The sequence below is a fragment of the Anarrhichthys ocellatus genome, unplaced genomic scaffold (genome assembly GCF_004355925.1).
Source record: "Anarrhichthys ocellatus isolate YVR2014 unplaced genomic scaffold, GSC_Weel_1.0 scaffold85, whole genome shotgun sequence".
In the NCBI taxonomy this organism is placed as follows: domain Eukaryota; kingdom Metazoa; phylum Chordata; class Actinopteri; order Perciformes; family Anarhichadidae; genus Anarrhichthys; species Anarrhichthys ocellatus.
In genome coordinates this window covers 205,862-221,127 of record NW_022280115.1, presented here as the reverse complement: position 1 = coordinate 221,127, position 15,266 = coordinate 205,862, and the positions used below count along the sequence as shown (strand labels likewise).

Sequence of the window (15,266 nt, the reverse complement as noted above, 5' to 3'; positions counted from 1 at the left end):
ATATGACTGTAGAATTTTGGGGTATCTATTGGCAGAAATGGAATTTAATATTCATAACTATGTTTTCATTAGTGTATAATCACTAGGAATTGTGAGGGAGTCCGGCATCTTTCTCTAGTAGCCCAGAACGGGCAAAGCAAACACTAGTTTTAGGGAGACCGTAGTTGTCCAACACACTTGGTAACGTGAGCTGCTGATTGCAAAACCGTGGTACCGCCAGCCGCAAGCATCTCTTATTTGCTCTGTTAACGTTTGTATTTGCTGTATCTTAAGATGCTGAAATGGACACTTTCCTCTGTTCCTTTCACTCTGGTTTTCACATAGCAGAAGGGCACACCGATGAAAGGACTGCAGGTCACCAGTCCTCTCCCCTCGTATCCCACAGAGCCTGTGGTGCCCCCACAGGGCAAAAAAGGCACATCGGCTTTATCGGCCTTACTGGAGATGGAGCAGAACCAAAAGTGAGTGTCCCTCTGGCACCGCAGGCTGTCTTGTTGTTAGCGATGGAGCCACGAATATCAGTTTGAACTGCACTCTTTCTGCTTCCTCCCAGGTCTCTGGAGGAGCAGCAGCAGGCGAAGCCATCAACAGCCGTCAGTGAACCCTCAAGCATTGCCACAGCTCCCACATATGTGGACAGCCCCCGCAAGGTGAGCATCCGTGCTGTGTGTGGATTGGAATAAATAGTTTTGCTTCAGGCACTTAGCTTTTGCAGACGCATCTGAGTGTATTTTACTCTGCAACAAATACTGGGATAAAATGGTTCTTCTTTGCTGGTGCTTTGGTGTGGTGCTTTTGCTCTTGTGTCTCCTTCCATCTGCATTTGTCCCCTGTGTTCTGTTCTGTTCTGTTCTGTTCCTGTTGCTGGCTTTTGGGTGTTTGATCCTGGGTTATGTTCTTCCTGTGTGCTGACAGGATGCTGCCTTTATTTTGGATTTTATACGTAGCCCTCGCTCCTCCTACATCTATCACTCTCAGGTCAGTATCGTTGTGTGTGTGTGTGTGTGTGTGTGTGTGTGTGTCTCTCTACATGTGCCTCTGCTCCTCTAACTCACTCTGCATGTGCATGGTGTGCATAACCACTCTGTGTGGTAGTCACATGATGTTTTTACTTGTAGTGTGTTTGTACTTTGTCCCCAGTGCTGTAGTAGCTGCTGGTAGGTAGTGACACTGTCAGCTCTCACACCGGGATCACATGTATCTGTACATTTGTGATGATTCAAGCTGTTGGCAGTTCCCCACAGCTTGAAGAATTTAGGCATACAACTTATTCAGTGAGGTGTGATGCACTGACAAATCTTAACATCATGCAAAGTCGCAGTGAGCTGACAACAAACTGTCTTTCATGATTAGGTATTATCTGTATTTGCAGAAGAGATTTTAGTTAACGTTTAATTCTTTAGTTTTCCAATAACCACCCACCATACTTCCTACATGAAACTGCTCACAACAAAGGGATTTGGATTATTTTGAGTAACCTGCTCATGATTTCTGGAAAGAGACTTTGCTGTTGAGTTCTTCAAAAGTATTTTTTTGGGCGTTTTGAGCCCCACAAGCTGAGAGTCATTTAGTCCCATTATAGTGGAAGAAGGCAGACATCTCTACGGCCAACATCTCCGACACTCGGCAACGCCAAAACTATCTAGATTGATGAATAGCACTACAGGTAAAAGGCCAAATATGTATTTTTGATTTTGGGGTGAATTGTCCCTTTAATGCTATCAGATGTCAAAATATCGAAACAGCTTTTCAAATTTGAAATCTGAGCTTCCTGTAGACAAAGTGTGCACTGTATGCAGTATATTGGGTAGTTTATAGGAATTAAGTAAAAATTGGATCATAGAATATGGGCTGACGTTGAAAATAGTCCCGTCCAATGTGTTTTCCTAACTATTTTTGGCTCGATGGAAAACATCATGAGGTCAAGGAAAGACATCCTTAGGACTTAGGAAAAGGCAACCGCGATGTTAAGAGAGTCTGACTGCACTTACACCACGCAGCTGCAGATGAGATTGACGTCGAAATGATGCATCACTTTAAATGTTGCTGCCGCAAGGAATTATGGGACAGCATTATCTCCTTTCCTTTTGTAAAGGACGGGTTAGTGTAATCCAGTGGCGGGCCGTGCATTTCATACCTGGGCCTTCTGTGCTGTCCGACTACACTTGAGCCATCTCCTAATAAACTCATTATAAACTATGGTTATTTGTTTCTAGGGGTGTAACATCAAGTATTCCTATTAAACCGTTCGGTACGAGGCTTACAAACCGAACAATACGTTTGAATAATACTAGTGCATTTGGAAAATGCAGAAGCTTAAATTGAGGGAAATATAATGTTTTCGGTGGACTTCGCTCACGTAACAGACAACGGGCTGTGTGACCTCTGAACCAGGAACAATAACAAAAAACAGCTGAGACTGTGGCACTGCACGTGTCTTCAGGGAGGCTAAGCTAACTTGCTTAGCGGGGAAACAACAGCCCGAATGGATTCAATTGTCCAGACAATAACCCCGCGCATGACGGGATGCTTCGTAATTAACGGACAATGCATATAGTCCAAATAAATGTAATTAACACAATGACAAGAACCAGTCGCATATATTTATATGACAACAAATCAACCCAGCAACACTGCAGCGCTAGAGCACGAGCCATTCATATTATTCATAAAAACTACACGATAGACAAATGAACACAGTAGAAACACTACTGCAGATGTAAAAACGCAAAAGCAGTTGACTTACCAGAGCTGCTGTTCACTTCAAGACAGTTGTACAAAAGCTTAGCTCCAAACAGCAAGAGCTCAGTTGCAAATTAAACGCATTCTTAGCCATAAAATGTGCAACACTTCTCCGCCGCTGTCAGCCAGAAATACCGTTCATACAAATCCTTTTCCATGCTGGGTCAAGGCTGCTAGCTGTGGGCTTGACCGACCCTTTGATACGATGTCCAGCTTTTCTGGAAATGTCCTTCTCCAGAAATCCATTTCTCCTCCTTCAGCCATTGAGTGTTAAAAAAACACAGCTAGGTTAAAAAAAAAAAGAATCTACACCAAGCAAAACGTTAAACATGTCATAACTTCTCTTACATATGTTTCAACCTGAATTCTTACTAAACACTAAGATCTGCTAGCTAGCTTTCTGTTTGACAAAAGTCACACTGGCCCACTGACCAATCACGGCACACCTTAATGCAGACGTACTTAGCAGGCTACCTCGGTACCACTGGCACGTCAAAGAATACGCCCAACATGTCAAACTAAAGATCTGATTGGTTGAAGACTATGACAATCAACAATATTATCCCCATATACTTTAATCTGCAAAGTCTACCTCGAGGACCTCGGGCCTCTCTCCTTACATAGAGACATAGGGGCTGAATCTGATTGGATAAAAGCTCTCCTTAAAACAAGCTGTGCTGGAAGCAGAGCAACAGAGGAACACAGGAGCTGTGCAATGAGAAAATAAGCTAATGGGAAAAAAAATTACAATACATGTAGGCTAGTGTATTTGTGAAAAATTATTAAATGATAAAATAGCTCTAACTTTGTGATTCTGTTTAGGCCAGCAGAGAAGGCTTAGCTGGCCCTGACGGCCCACCACTGGTGTAATCTATTTTAAAGGAGATGAGAAAGGAAAGGTTGAAGCATTCCATCAGCTCTAATCATGGCTGACACTTGGATACTTATGGGTCAATTCATTCAGTTAGGAACCTTCTTCAGCAAAAAGCAAAAAACACAGTCATGTAGGCTACTGATAATACCTTTGCCTCAGTACAGAAATCATAGCGATTGTCAGATGTAGAAACCTGGATATTGTTAGAATCATACAAGGTTATAAATAACCAGGGGTCTTATGTTCCATATTATCTCCTGAATATGATCCTAACCAGTTACCATTAGATGTCTGGCCTGGGGCACCAAAACGACTAGCAACGTCCCCGCTGCCATCATTATACGACGTTCAATGACTGAGCGGCCTAAATCCTAAAATCAATACATGTAATGGTCCTAGTGTAACTAACGTTCTGTAACACAACTGGACCCAGATTCCTTACATGATATGAGGACTTAGTAAAAAAAAGTCTGTTTCAAACAGACACATTTACTTCACGTCCACTGTGATCTACCCATTGAAAAAGATACACTATTCAATGTTATGTTTCCATGCAGCACAAGCAGAACTCAGTTCACCTCCACTGTATTGGTGTGGTGGCTGAAATCTCCAAGTCAGATATCTCAACCTGGACAAATAGAACCACGTGCAAGGCATGACTGAAGATCACATTGTTTAATATGCTCTTTGCTGAAATGCAACAGCAAATTGAGTGAAGTACTTTTAACTGTGCAGTTGCCTGCTGAAGCCAGCGAGGTTGCAGATAAAGGAGTCCAGCCAGCAGTGACAGCTGTAGCAGCACAGCCTGCAGGAGAGACTGCAGCCAGCAGCAGCACCTCAGACACCAGGTGGCCTTTTAGTTCTTCTACTGCTGGGACAGCTGTGAAAAAATGCTAATGCTAATATAAAGGATTACAGGACACTTTAAACATGCACACCATAGCAAAGCTAAATAGTATCTTACATATATTTGTATTATAAAGTTTTACTCTTTTAAAATGTACTGTTAAATGCTCTGAAACTGAGAACCAATGATGAATTTTAGATAATCTGCCTGAACAGTAACCTGACCGGTGATATCTGTCCATAGTGGGCAGTCTGCAGCGGGAGCCCTTTCTCTGTCCTCTTCCTCAACACTCATGGAGATCCTGGAGGCCATCAAACATCCCACGTAAGAGTCGTCATTGTGTGCGTTTGGGTCTTGGTATGCTTGAGTTACAGTGGCTCACAAATCATTTACACATCCACTCAGACATTCTGGCTTTTGCTGATTTGACACAGTTTGAACCAGTTGACCCATCAGAATCTTTCATGTGGCTACTGTAACCAGTATGTGGTTATGTATATGCATTTTATATTCATTTAAACAGTTTTAGTTAAGATCATTTAATATATGCTTTTGTTATGTATAGGTTTTCCTCTTGTCTATCATTATATTGCAATACGCTTGGTTCTCCATTGGAGTAGGGTTATATATGTTGTAAAATACATGTGTGTATTCACCAGAACTTCTGCCTTTAGAGAGGAAATAATGCTTTTTATTACCCCTGAAGGATAAAAATATCATATCGGTAAAACACAGAAAGTTTAGTCTAAAAACAGGCCTTTCATAGTCTGCTGCAGGGCATATTTTGACCTTTGTTGTGGGTCAAAAACTGACATCCTTTGAAAACGTTTGGCTTATTTTATAACAGATTAATTCCATACCGGTAATGTTGGGACCCACTAAACGTTTGGCACAATACGAGATGAATAAATGCCTGTTTTGTTTTTTTAATCTTCGACTCTATCTTGACTGTAAGGGAGCCGGAAAGGACAGTGAGATTCAACTCTTCTGAAGGCACTTTTCTAGTTACATATGTATTAAAAATGCACACCTCAGGTTTTCCTAATCAGAGTAGAATTGAAAAACGGGGTCTTGGCTTTGGTTGAACAAAGTTATATCCTCTGCATTTGTATGAGATAGATTATAGTTATCTGTGCCCTCTGGTATCACAGGACAGGTGTACAGCTGCTGCCGGAGCAGAAAGGCCTTCCACTCAACTGCTTTATTAGCGCAGAGGTCGTTCATTGGCTGGTCAACAATGTGGAGGGCGTGGCCACACAGGCGATGGCTGTGGATATCATGCAGGTAAGAGTTGTATGTTCCAACTTTCCATTTAAGTTGAAGAAAAGTGTCATGTGAACAAGGAAAGATGTGAGCAAGATTCCATAATGAGTTTAAGGATTTATTACAACTTATGCTAATATTCAATAACATTTTACTCACTGGCTTAGTTGCTGGAATGCAGCAACATCACTGAAAAGAAGTGCAACAGGACAAGAAACAGATGATCAGACAGGTTTTAAACAATCCTCCAGGTTAGCGTTTTTGGAAGAGAAAACGAAGGCAAACAGTTAGATTATTAACCAAACTGTCCTGGAGTCCTATTGTCACTGTGAGGTTGCCAGGCAACCAGCAGTGACAGGACGTCACTGTTCCTGTCTTGGAAATGTTCCCACTCCGAACACCAACTTGTTTTTACAGTTTGGTTTGTGTTTTGATTAAAGAAACAAGACATAATATGTTCTTCAGAGACAGCTGTGGTGCTTAGAGAATCCAGAATGCTACTTTTATGAACTCAAAATGTCCCATGGAGTTAGGATGTTCTTTCTTTGGCCTGCTGAAAATAATGGAAACACATTCCAATCATTTGTTAAAGTTGAAGGATACACACAGTGCCTTAAGGTGAATAACTTGTTTGGTAAACAGGAAAACTCCACAGGGCTTTTTTTTTCCTACTTTTATGCATCTGCTGAGCTGTGTTTGGTTTGTGTAGAAAATGCTGGATGAAGGTGTGGTGGCCCACGCTTCTGGAGATGCCATGCGCACCTTCGTCTACGGATTCTACTTCTACAGGATCGTGGGAGAGAAGGATGGTACACATGCTCGTACTTGTATGTATTGTGGCAACCCAGGGGTCTTGGAGGCAAGATTCACACCAAAAGAATTCGGGGAAACGGAGTGGGGTCCAGCTTAAACTGAAGAATCCTCCGGTCAGGGGTCTTTGGACTTTAGCCTTCTCTCAAGGCGGTGGGGTTCCACTATCCAGTGAGAGAGGGGAGTCTTTGCGGTTGGTCCCCAGTGGTAAAGGAGATTTGTTTGGTTTGCCTGCACCGGTGGTCTTCTTTCCAGCCTCTTGGCGTTGATACACTACTGTGAAGAATCCAAAGGTCAACGAGTGTAACCCATAGACTGTAGGTGTAACGGGCCAAAAGCCATTAACCAACCTCCACAATGCCGCGGAGGAATTGTAATTATCTGTAAAAATCTGTGAATATCCTGTAAACAATTTGATTTGGCTGGCAAAATATATACTATATACAGTATATGCCTCCTGTTTCTAAAACATCTAAAAACGAAATGGCCTTCCTTGTATACAATTTGCAGTCATATAAATAGTCCTTTTATCTGTGAACTTGTCACGTGATCGTGCATGCCATTACAAAAATTCAGAGGTGCACGACCAAGCACTTGTGCGCTGGCCCTGATTACGTAATTTCCTGGCACGCGCCGGATTCACTACGCTTTAGTCTGAGCTTAAACCTCTGTTCAAACTGCTGCTGCTTTGATACTGGGTGAACAGATGCCTCCCCAGATTACCTGATGGGTTGCTGGTGTGACCAATCCCATGTGCTCAGTGCCCCCCTATATGATCTCCCCCAACCTGAGCTTGGGGATCCGCCTCCTGTGTTGGATTGGCATTGCTGTTTCCCCTGGTTTGCCACAACATCTATAATTAATACTATGCAAACAGCGTGTGTTGTGACATTCTTGGCAGTCCTCTCTTCTGCAGGCCCGACCTCCCAGCTTCCCTCCATGGCGGCTGGGGGCTGGTCTGCTGCAGCCCTGGAGGACTTTGCTCTGTTCCAGAGGAAGTGGTTCGAGGTGGCCTTTGTGCTGGAGGAGCGGCGACCCTGCGACCTCCCTGCCTTCCTACTGCCCTGGCTGCCCAGCCGGCCGGCCTCCTACGCAAGTAGGCACAGCTCCTTCAGCCGCAGCTTTGGAGGACGCAGCCAGGCCGCCGCACTGCTAGGTACACCCAGCCCACACCTGATCCAGTCCGATGCAGATCACAAGTCTGTACTTCAGAGAGTTGTCTGGGTCCAGTTTTTACATCACACAAAGCACAGAGGGTGCATTTGTTCAAGGGCTCTTGGTCAGGTAGACCTGACTGTTTGTATAGACTACTGTTCTATACAAACAGAAATCCTAATTGGCTGTTTCAGTGCTGCTGCTGATTATTAATGCACACAGTTGGCCCAGCCCAATATCCACCCTTCACCTGATCCAGGAACGAACTGAGCATGCTCAAATGAGCCCTCGATCTTCCATACAACATTCATCCACATCTACCTGCGGCTCTTTGTTTTCGGTTGCTAATGTTACGTAGTGAAAATGCAAAATTACTGGATTCAGTTTTTACATTTTAAATAGGCTGTCTCAAATTTGTATCATTAGCTGTACATGTTAGCCTTTACACTTGACTTTACAATTAATTAGATACAATGTAAAATGGCTATGACAAAATTAGCCAGTAAATATAATTAGGCTTTTGGCAGACTACAACAAATTCATCATTTTCCAACTCACACGGTGGGATTCCTACTATCACCACAGAACTGCTTCTGTGACCTCATATAACATTTCATGACATATTTGTCACCGTCCATCACCCACATCATCTCCTTGTGGTGGGACAGAGATACTGGACCCAGCTCTCCTGAGGGTGGACCGTAGATCTGCATTGTGTTCTCCAGTGTGTAGCGCATGACGAGAGTCTCCTACCTCTAGCTGTAGAGTGATCTGTCGTCCACATCCCTAATCGGTGTGATCCCCCGCCCCTTCCAATTAGTGCATGCAGCGGGGTCAGTGTGTAGCTGATCCAGGAGCAGTAATCGGTTGGTGTGGTGTTTCAGTGCATGCTGTGGTGTTAGTGGCTGTGGTTCAGTAGTGCTGTGGTGTGCTCCTGTCGCGCTCAGAAACACCATCACAACACGGCGCGTTGGAACGGTGTTTCTTCTTCGGCTCCATTCTTGCTTCATGCGACTGCTCAAAGCTTCATTTGTCACTTTTGACCTCGGCATATTTGGAAATGCTTGCGTTCTTTAAAGCAACAACTTTGCAAGATGAATGCTTTCCAATTTGTGATCTGACCTCTGGTGTCCTTGAATAATGTGATGCTGAAGTTGTTCACGAGACACTGGCTGCATTCATAGTTTATTTGTTGTTCTAATTGCTCTTTATTAAACCTGGGATAATGTAGACATTCATGCTGTTTCAACTTGATGTAATCCTCACTCACCACCTGCTCTCACTACTCCTGCCTGCCTGCCCATCATGCCATCCATCTCCCCTTCTTGTGCTTCCTTTGCCTCCTGTCTTCCTGTCTCTCCACCTGTCTCCCTCTCTCTCCCTCCCTCTGTCTGTCCCCCAGCTGCTACGGTCCCGGAGCAGAAGACGGTCACTCTGGATGTGGACGTTAACAACCGCAGTGACCGAACCGAATGGTGCAGCTGTTATTACCACGGAAACTTCTCACTCAACTCTGCCTTTGAGATCAAGCTGCACTGGATGGCCGTCACTGCTGCAGTGCTTTTTGAGATGGTATCTAGATGTCTTTTTCTTTTTGTTTTGGTTAATTGTCAGTGGGTCAAATTCTTCACATGTCAAGAGACTGCAGCGTGAACGGGTCCTGCCCTCGTACCTAACACGGTGGTAACTCCGTTAGTAGTCCGACCAACCTTCGTGGGTTTTAGTGTCCCACAGAGGTGTCAGAAAAATACCTTCGGCCTTTTATCTCACCCCATAGCTGAGTCGTTAGGATTTCGGAATTATTGTCTTTCTGAGAGTCTTGTACGGCTGCGCCCTAGGCGCTCTCAGTAGGATGTAACCCTAACACTCAGTATGAGTAGTTATGTAGATCGTCTATACTTTAATATTGCCTATTTTATGTTTCTCACCATTTTGACTAACACTGCCAAGTCTTCACCCAGGGAACTTACTCTGGTAGAGTCGCTCGTCACCTGTATCACACGTTTGAGGGACAGGGGAAGAGGGTTAAACTAGTCTAAAGAACCAGAGTCTTTAGTTTGGGTCCCAGACACTTACAAATGGTAAGGCTGTGGTTTTATTAAAGTTTTCTTACAACAGTCACATACAACAATCTCAACTCAATGAAACGGTCTCAGTGGTTCAAAGGCTAATACTAGCAATCCTAATTTAACAGGTTTTCCTCAATCAGCTTTCGTTGCCTTTAAGCTTGTCTTCTTTTAGCAGAAGCGTAGTCCAGTCTCTAAGGCTGGAAGAGTTAACAGTCAGCTTTCGATTAGAGGTTTTTTTCTTTTCTTTTTTTTCTAGTCTATCTTCTGATAGCAGAAGGGTCTTCCAGTCACCTCTAAGGGTGTAAGACCTACTTCTCTTAGTTCTAATGCTGCTCCGCATGGAGACACAGAAGACTTTATACATCTGTTGTTTTGACACACCTTGAAAAGATGTGTAAAACCAGATGAGCACTGACACCATAATACTTCCTGATCACTTGCTATCAACAAAATCTTTTCAATCACACCCTAAATGCTCAGTATCAACACAAAGAAACACGGAGCAACAACACAAACTCTTTTGGTTGTCTGGCAGCTAGTGACACACAAGCATTGAGGAAATTACAAATGTATTCTAGTATTCAAGTATCAGCAGGAAGAGGAGTGGAGGATGGACTCAATGATGCAGTGCACCAACACCATCAAGTTGTAGTTTTTACTATTTTCCACCAGATTGAGATTCGCCCGATGTGGCAAACACTTGTTAGTTTCCTGGTTTCCAGTCGGGACATTGCTGTGTTTGAGTGTTTGATGCAGTGCATAAAAATCAAGGTTGTTGGTAATCATTGACGTATCCCAGACTGTGAAAAAAATCCCCCTAGCATACAGAAAATAATTCCATTTAATTTTTCCTTTATAAAAATAAATATATTTCAAGGGTTATAATTCTGAAAATGTGTTATTCATGATTAGGACAGATGTTGGTTAAAAGATTTAACTTGAAATTAATAATAATATATAGTTGAATGCTATTCAAGACTCTTAAGGACATCAGAGCAACTTTTTAAAGTGTAGGAACTTTCTAGTCAGCTACTGCTGAACATTTCAGTGATTTGATGCTAATTGTGTTTTTGTTTGTTTCTAACTTGGTTACTACAGCAGAGACGGAGAATATCTTAATAATAATGGGCAACTGTGGCTAAGTGGATAGCAGGGCCGTCCTTCGATCAGAGGAGCGGCAGTTCGATCCCTGGCTCTGGCTCGCATGTCGATGTGTCCTTGAGCAAGACACTTAACCCCAAAATTGCTCCCGTAGCTGTGCCTACGGTGTAGAAATGTGATAGAATCTGAATTGTAAGTCGCTTTGGATAAAAGCGTCTGCTAAATGACTGTAATGTAATGTAATAAAACGGGTGAACTGCCATTTTGCCATTTTGTAATCCGTTATCGTCCATCAGGTTCAAGGGTGGCACAGGAAAGCGGCCTCCTGCGGCTTCCTGTTGGTCCCTGTGCTGGAGGTTCCCTTCGCAATGACGTCGTACCTGTATGGAGATCCACTGAGAGCCCAGCTCTTCATCCCTCTGAACATCCACTGTCTGCTAAAGAACGCCGGCGACAACCTGTTTGAAGGTACAGAAGCCGTCTGACTTCCTGTCTGTGATGTGTACAGCAGCTCAGTCACATGTTGTCGTCTGTTTGGACTCATCCAACAGGTTTTGAACCTGAGACGTACTGGGACAGGATGCAGCTCTTTCAGGAGGCCATACTCTACAGGTTGTTGTTTTACATTTCATGGTATATTTATGTGTGTCTCAATCCCAATGACACAATGGGGCATTTTGATAACAGCAAATTAACTTTGTAAACACAGGAATTATGTTTTGTAGAGACGTTATAATCACTCAAAGGATTATTTCATTTGAGCGAGCAAAAGTTTTATTTTCATCTTGATCACTGTGTTACAGATCACAGCCACACCTCATATTATAAATAGTTTTGGATGCATAACCAGTTTAATGAACCTTCATGACATTCCATTTGTAAGTAAAACCCAGCTATCTTGGTAGGTAGCTCGCTAACTCCTGCTGGATACGCAGTAGCTGAGCTATCTTTCAGTTGTCTAACATGATAATTGACCCTTTGCTAAGTCCCGCCACTTGAAAGCAGACTGGCCAATCACAGCGTAGCATCGTCCAGCTCTGACCAGGGCCCAACATCTATCCTGCTCTGCTCCATAGACTCTCATCAGTGGTTTCAGATGTTCTTCATCTTCAGGCTGGTTTAGTGGATTTGGAGCTCGTCGTGGTTAAACGTGTGATAGTGATACTCGTTACCCGGAGAGGTTGGAAGGAGATTTATACGTTTTTAAAACGTTACGTTTTCTAAGTAAAAAGCTGATTAGCAGAGTACGTTAGCACATTGTTAACTAGCATTAGCACTTCAATGCTACGCTAGCCACTGAAGGTATACACAAGCTGCTTTTGCTGTTTGAGTGTAACAGTGAGTAAAAACCTACCTTCCTTCATTTCATCGTCTTCTGTCTGCTTCTCTCTAAAATCACTGTTTTTTAAATAAATAGATCATATTTCTTCAGTGGATGCAGTTAGTGACAGTGTGGGCTCCAAGCTCTGACAGCTTGACTGAGTAGCAGCAGGAGGCGGGGCTTATCAAAGGGTCAATTGCCAGTTACACAGCCATGGCATTATAATCAGTTTAAAGGTATAAAATTGAAATGGTAAAAAAACATAGAATGTTTAATCCCATAATGTATAAACCCTTTTCATCACTTATGAATATGAATATTAGAAGTGTGTAGCAGAGACCCTGCTCTCTATCAACATGCTTTTGTATGCCGAGACCTAGCGGCAGGTGTACGAATACGCATTGGTACTTTTGTAACTGTACAAGAGTGTACTTGGATGTTGTTTACCAACAGTATGTGATAATTGCTGCATAGTGTAACTAAAATATAACAGTAGCGCCTGTGAAAATGTTAGTAACAGCTGACTAGCATAATAATAACTATTAACCATTTCATAGCAGGCTTTAAAATGAGATGTAGTACGCTCTATTCAACAAAATATCTTATCTCAACTTTTTTTTAAAGGAACTCCATTGATGATTATATTGTTGTATCTCGGTAGCTTGAATCATCAAGTTATCTAACCGGCTCAAATTAAACTTAACATTTTGGGTGATAATGCATTCTCTGTAAAATATAATGTATTTCCATGTAGTTTGTATTTGTGCTCCGGAATGAGGCACAAATATAGCACCATGCTATGTTACAGTGAATTACAGCGTGTCAGAGTTACATCATGCAAACGTGTGTAAATGTTGTGCTCTTTCTACCAGATTTGGCTTCGTGCACGACAAGGTTTCTGCTTCTGCTTTTAATTTCCCCTCTGAGAACAAGCCCCAGTACATCCACGTAACAGGTTTGTCACATCACATAAAAATTAAAAAAAAACGTCTGTTTCCTGGAGGCCGACGAGCTTCAATCTGCCTTCTCCTCCGTCAGGCACCGTGTTCCTGCAGCTGCCGTACTCAAAGAGGAAGTACTCGAGTGGGCAGCAGCGCCGACGCAGAAACTCCACCACGTCCAACAGCCAGGGCCCGTACGGCGGCGAGGAGTGCGTCGGTTACTACTGGGCCTACAACACCATGCTCACCAAGGCCTGGAGGACAGGCGTGCTGGGGGACGAGAGGCTGGCCGACCGCCTGCTCAGGGACTTCTCCGACTTCTGCACCAACAAGGACAACAGACTGCTCCACCTGTGGGACGGCTGCCAGGAGAAAATGAATGCCAGTGCTCCCTGACGGGAGGAGAGACGACCGCAGGACAACAAAACGTAGACCGTGGAAAATCTTTTTAGTCTTTATTTATCCAGCTCAATTTTGGACTCCGAGTTTCACACGGAGCCGTGACAGACCTGCTGCTCCAATGATGAGAATCAAGTCTTTGGCCGTTTTCCAGTATTAAATGTTTGATTCTCTTGACACTTTAAATATCATATTCATGCCTTAAGAGCAGAGATTCTGCTGAAATGATGTGTTCTGTTAATTCTTTGTTTATTTTCACACTGTAACTAACAGACACTTTTTTTTTTTTTTTTGAACCAGTGAAACCAGGAGCTCTGCTGCCCTGTTTAGCACCAGACACTTTTAGACTTCCACTAAGTTTCATTGACACCCTCCACCTGTCGAAACCTCCAATAAACAAGCACCTCCTGTCAATTTCAGCCAGTAGAGTCACGAGCAGTGCTCTAATGGGGAGAAACTGGATTGGTTTGACAAAGCAGATCTGAGTAGATTGTTGAAAATCACCAGTTGTGTCACTGATGAAACAATTCATTTTCTATGAAGAGAAAAACTAAGAGAAGTCTACTCCGGATGCATCCAAAGTCCATAACCATCCAAATCTGATCTGATCAGGTTCTTCACTGATTACATGAGTATAGGTAACGCCCCCTAAACACCATATAAGGACAGGTGTTGTGCCCTGTGCAGATACTCTGAGAAATGGAGAGATGCCACCACCAATGTGCTGTGAGAAGAAGTTCAGTAGCGAAGTCGAGGTTCTGTGAAACAAACTTAAAGTAAATGTGTGATTTTCAGTACTGACGTTACATGAAAATCTAAGAGCAGTATTTAAGCCATTCAGAAGCTTAACTCCCCCATTATCCGAGGTTTTTATAGTCAATAATGGGATTAACGGATCAATACTATTTTTTTAATAATCCTATAATTACTCTAAAACATATAATAATCTAAATTTGTTTATTAGATGTTCAAGCATTTCTTCAGTGAGCTTCAAATTCCAAATTTACGTTTCCTTGTGCTGGATAAACGAGACTTTTTTTTTTACTATTTTGGTAAGAGAGCTCGTAAAATGTTCTCTTACCAAAGAGAAGGGTAAAGATAAGAAAACATTGGTGAATCCCAGAAAAGAATGGGTACTAATAAAAATAAATCGTGGATATGAACAAAAATAAGAGTAATGTGTTTTTTAATGTCCCAGCAGACTGCTGACTCATCATCTCTTTTGATGACCCTAACAGACAATCTCACCACAAGATCATTTTAAGATCACGTCTTCCTCAACAGAACAAGTTGGCCCGGTTGTCAAGGAAATGCAAATTTCCCAGTTTTCTTAACTTCTCGTCCATGTTTGCTCACAATCATTTTTCACATATTTCTTCTGAAATATGCCTCAGTGTGAGTTTGTTTTCAGGTCACTAAAACATGTCACTGACCTCACAACATATGCCCAAACCCATGTTTTGTCCATAACTCAAGAATTTATATGCCAATTTCACGAACAGAATCACAAAGTTATAGCAATTTTATAATTTAATAATTTTTCACAAACACACGATGTATTCTAATTATTTTTCCCATTATCTTATTTTCTCATTGCACAGCTACTGTCTTCCTCAGTTGCTCTGCTTCCAGTGCAGCTTGTTTTAAGTAGAGCTTTTATCCAATCAGATTTCACCTGTGTCTCTAGGTAAGAACAGAGGCCTGCACTCTCAAGTGCATCCATGTGCAGTTTAAGTGAATGGGG

General features: G+C 42.6%; 1 protein-coding gene across 4 annotated transcripts; it reads left to right on the top strand.

Moving 5' to 3' along the window:
* Positions 1–21: 21 nt before the first annotated feature.
* On the top strand, positions 22–15,041 carry LOC116398545 (GATOR complex protein DEPDC5-like). 4 transcript variants are annotated; one of them, XM_031874932.1, is made up of 13 exons: positions 22–461; positions 554–650; positions 916–978; positions 4,352–4,464; positions 4,707–4,787; positions 5,615–5,747; positions 6,436–6,535; positions 7,453–7,692; positions 9,094–9,263; positions 11,158–11,329; positions 11,413–11,473; positions 13,055–13,137; positions 13,221–15,041. In XM_031874932.1, exons 1-13 carry the CDS (start codon positions 340–342, stop codon positions 13,517–13,519), a joined length of 1,734 nt encoding a protein of 577 aa, XP_031730792.1. In that variant the 5' UTR covers positions 22–339; the 3' UTR covers positions 13,520–15,041. The 4 variants fall into 4 exon arrangements, with proteins under 4 accessions (XP_031730792.1, XP_031730793.1, XP_031730791.1 ...); XM_031874933.1 differs by having other exon boundaries at positions 7,438–7,632; XM_031874931.1 differs by having other exon boundaries at positions 7,438–7,692.
* The last annotated feature ends 225 nt before the right edge of the window (positions 15,042–15,266 follow it).

Bases quoted from the DNA above. Each gene is read 5' to 3' on its own strand.
- LOC116398545 (XM_031874931.1), top strand. From the start codon at position 340: ATGAAAGGACTGCAGGTCACCAGTCCTCTCCCCTCGTATCCCACAGAG. The intron at 4,788-5,614 runs GTAAGAGTCGTC...CTGGTATCACAG, and splicing joins GAGGCCATCAAACATCCCAC to GACAGGTGTACAGCTGCTGC. The intron at 5,748-6,435 runs GTAAGAGTTGTA...TGGTTTGTGTAG, and splicing joins TGGCTGTGGATATCATGCAG to AAAATGCTGGATGAAGGTGT.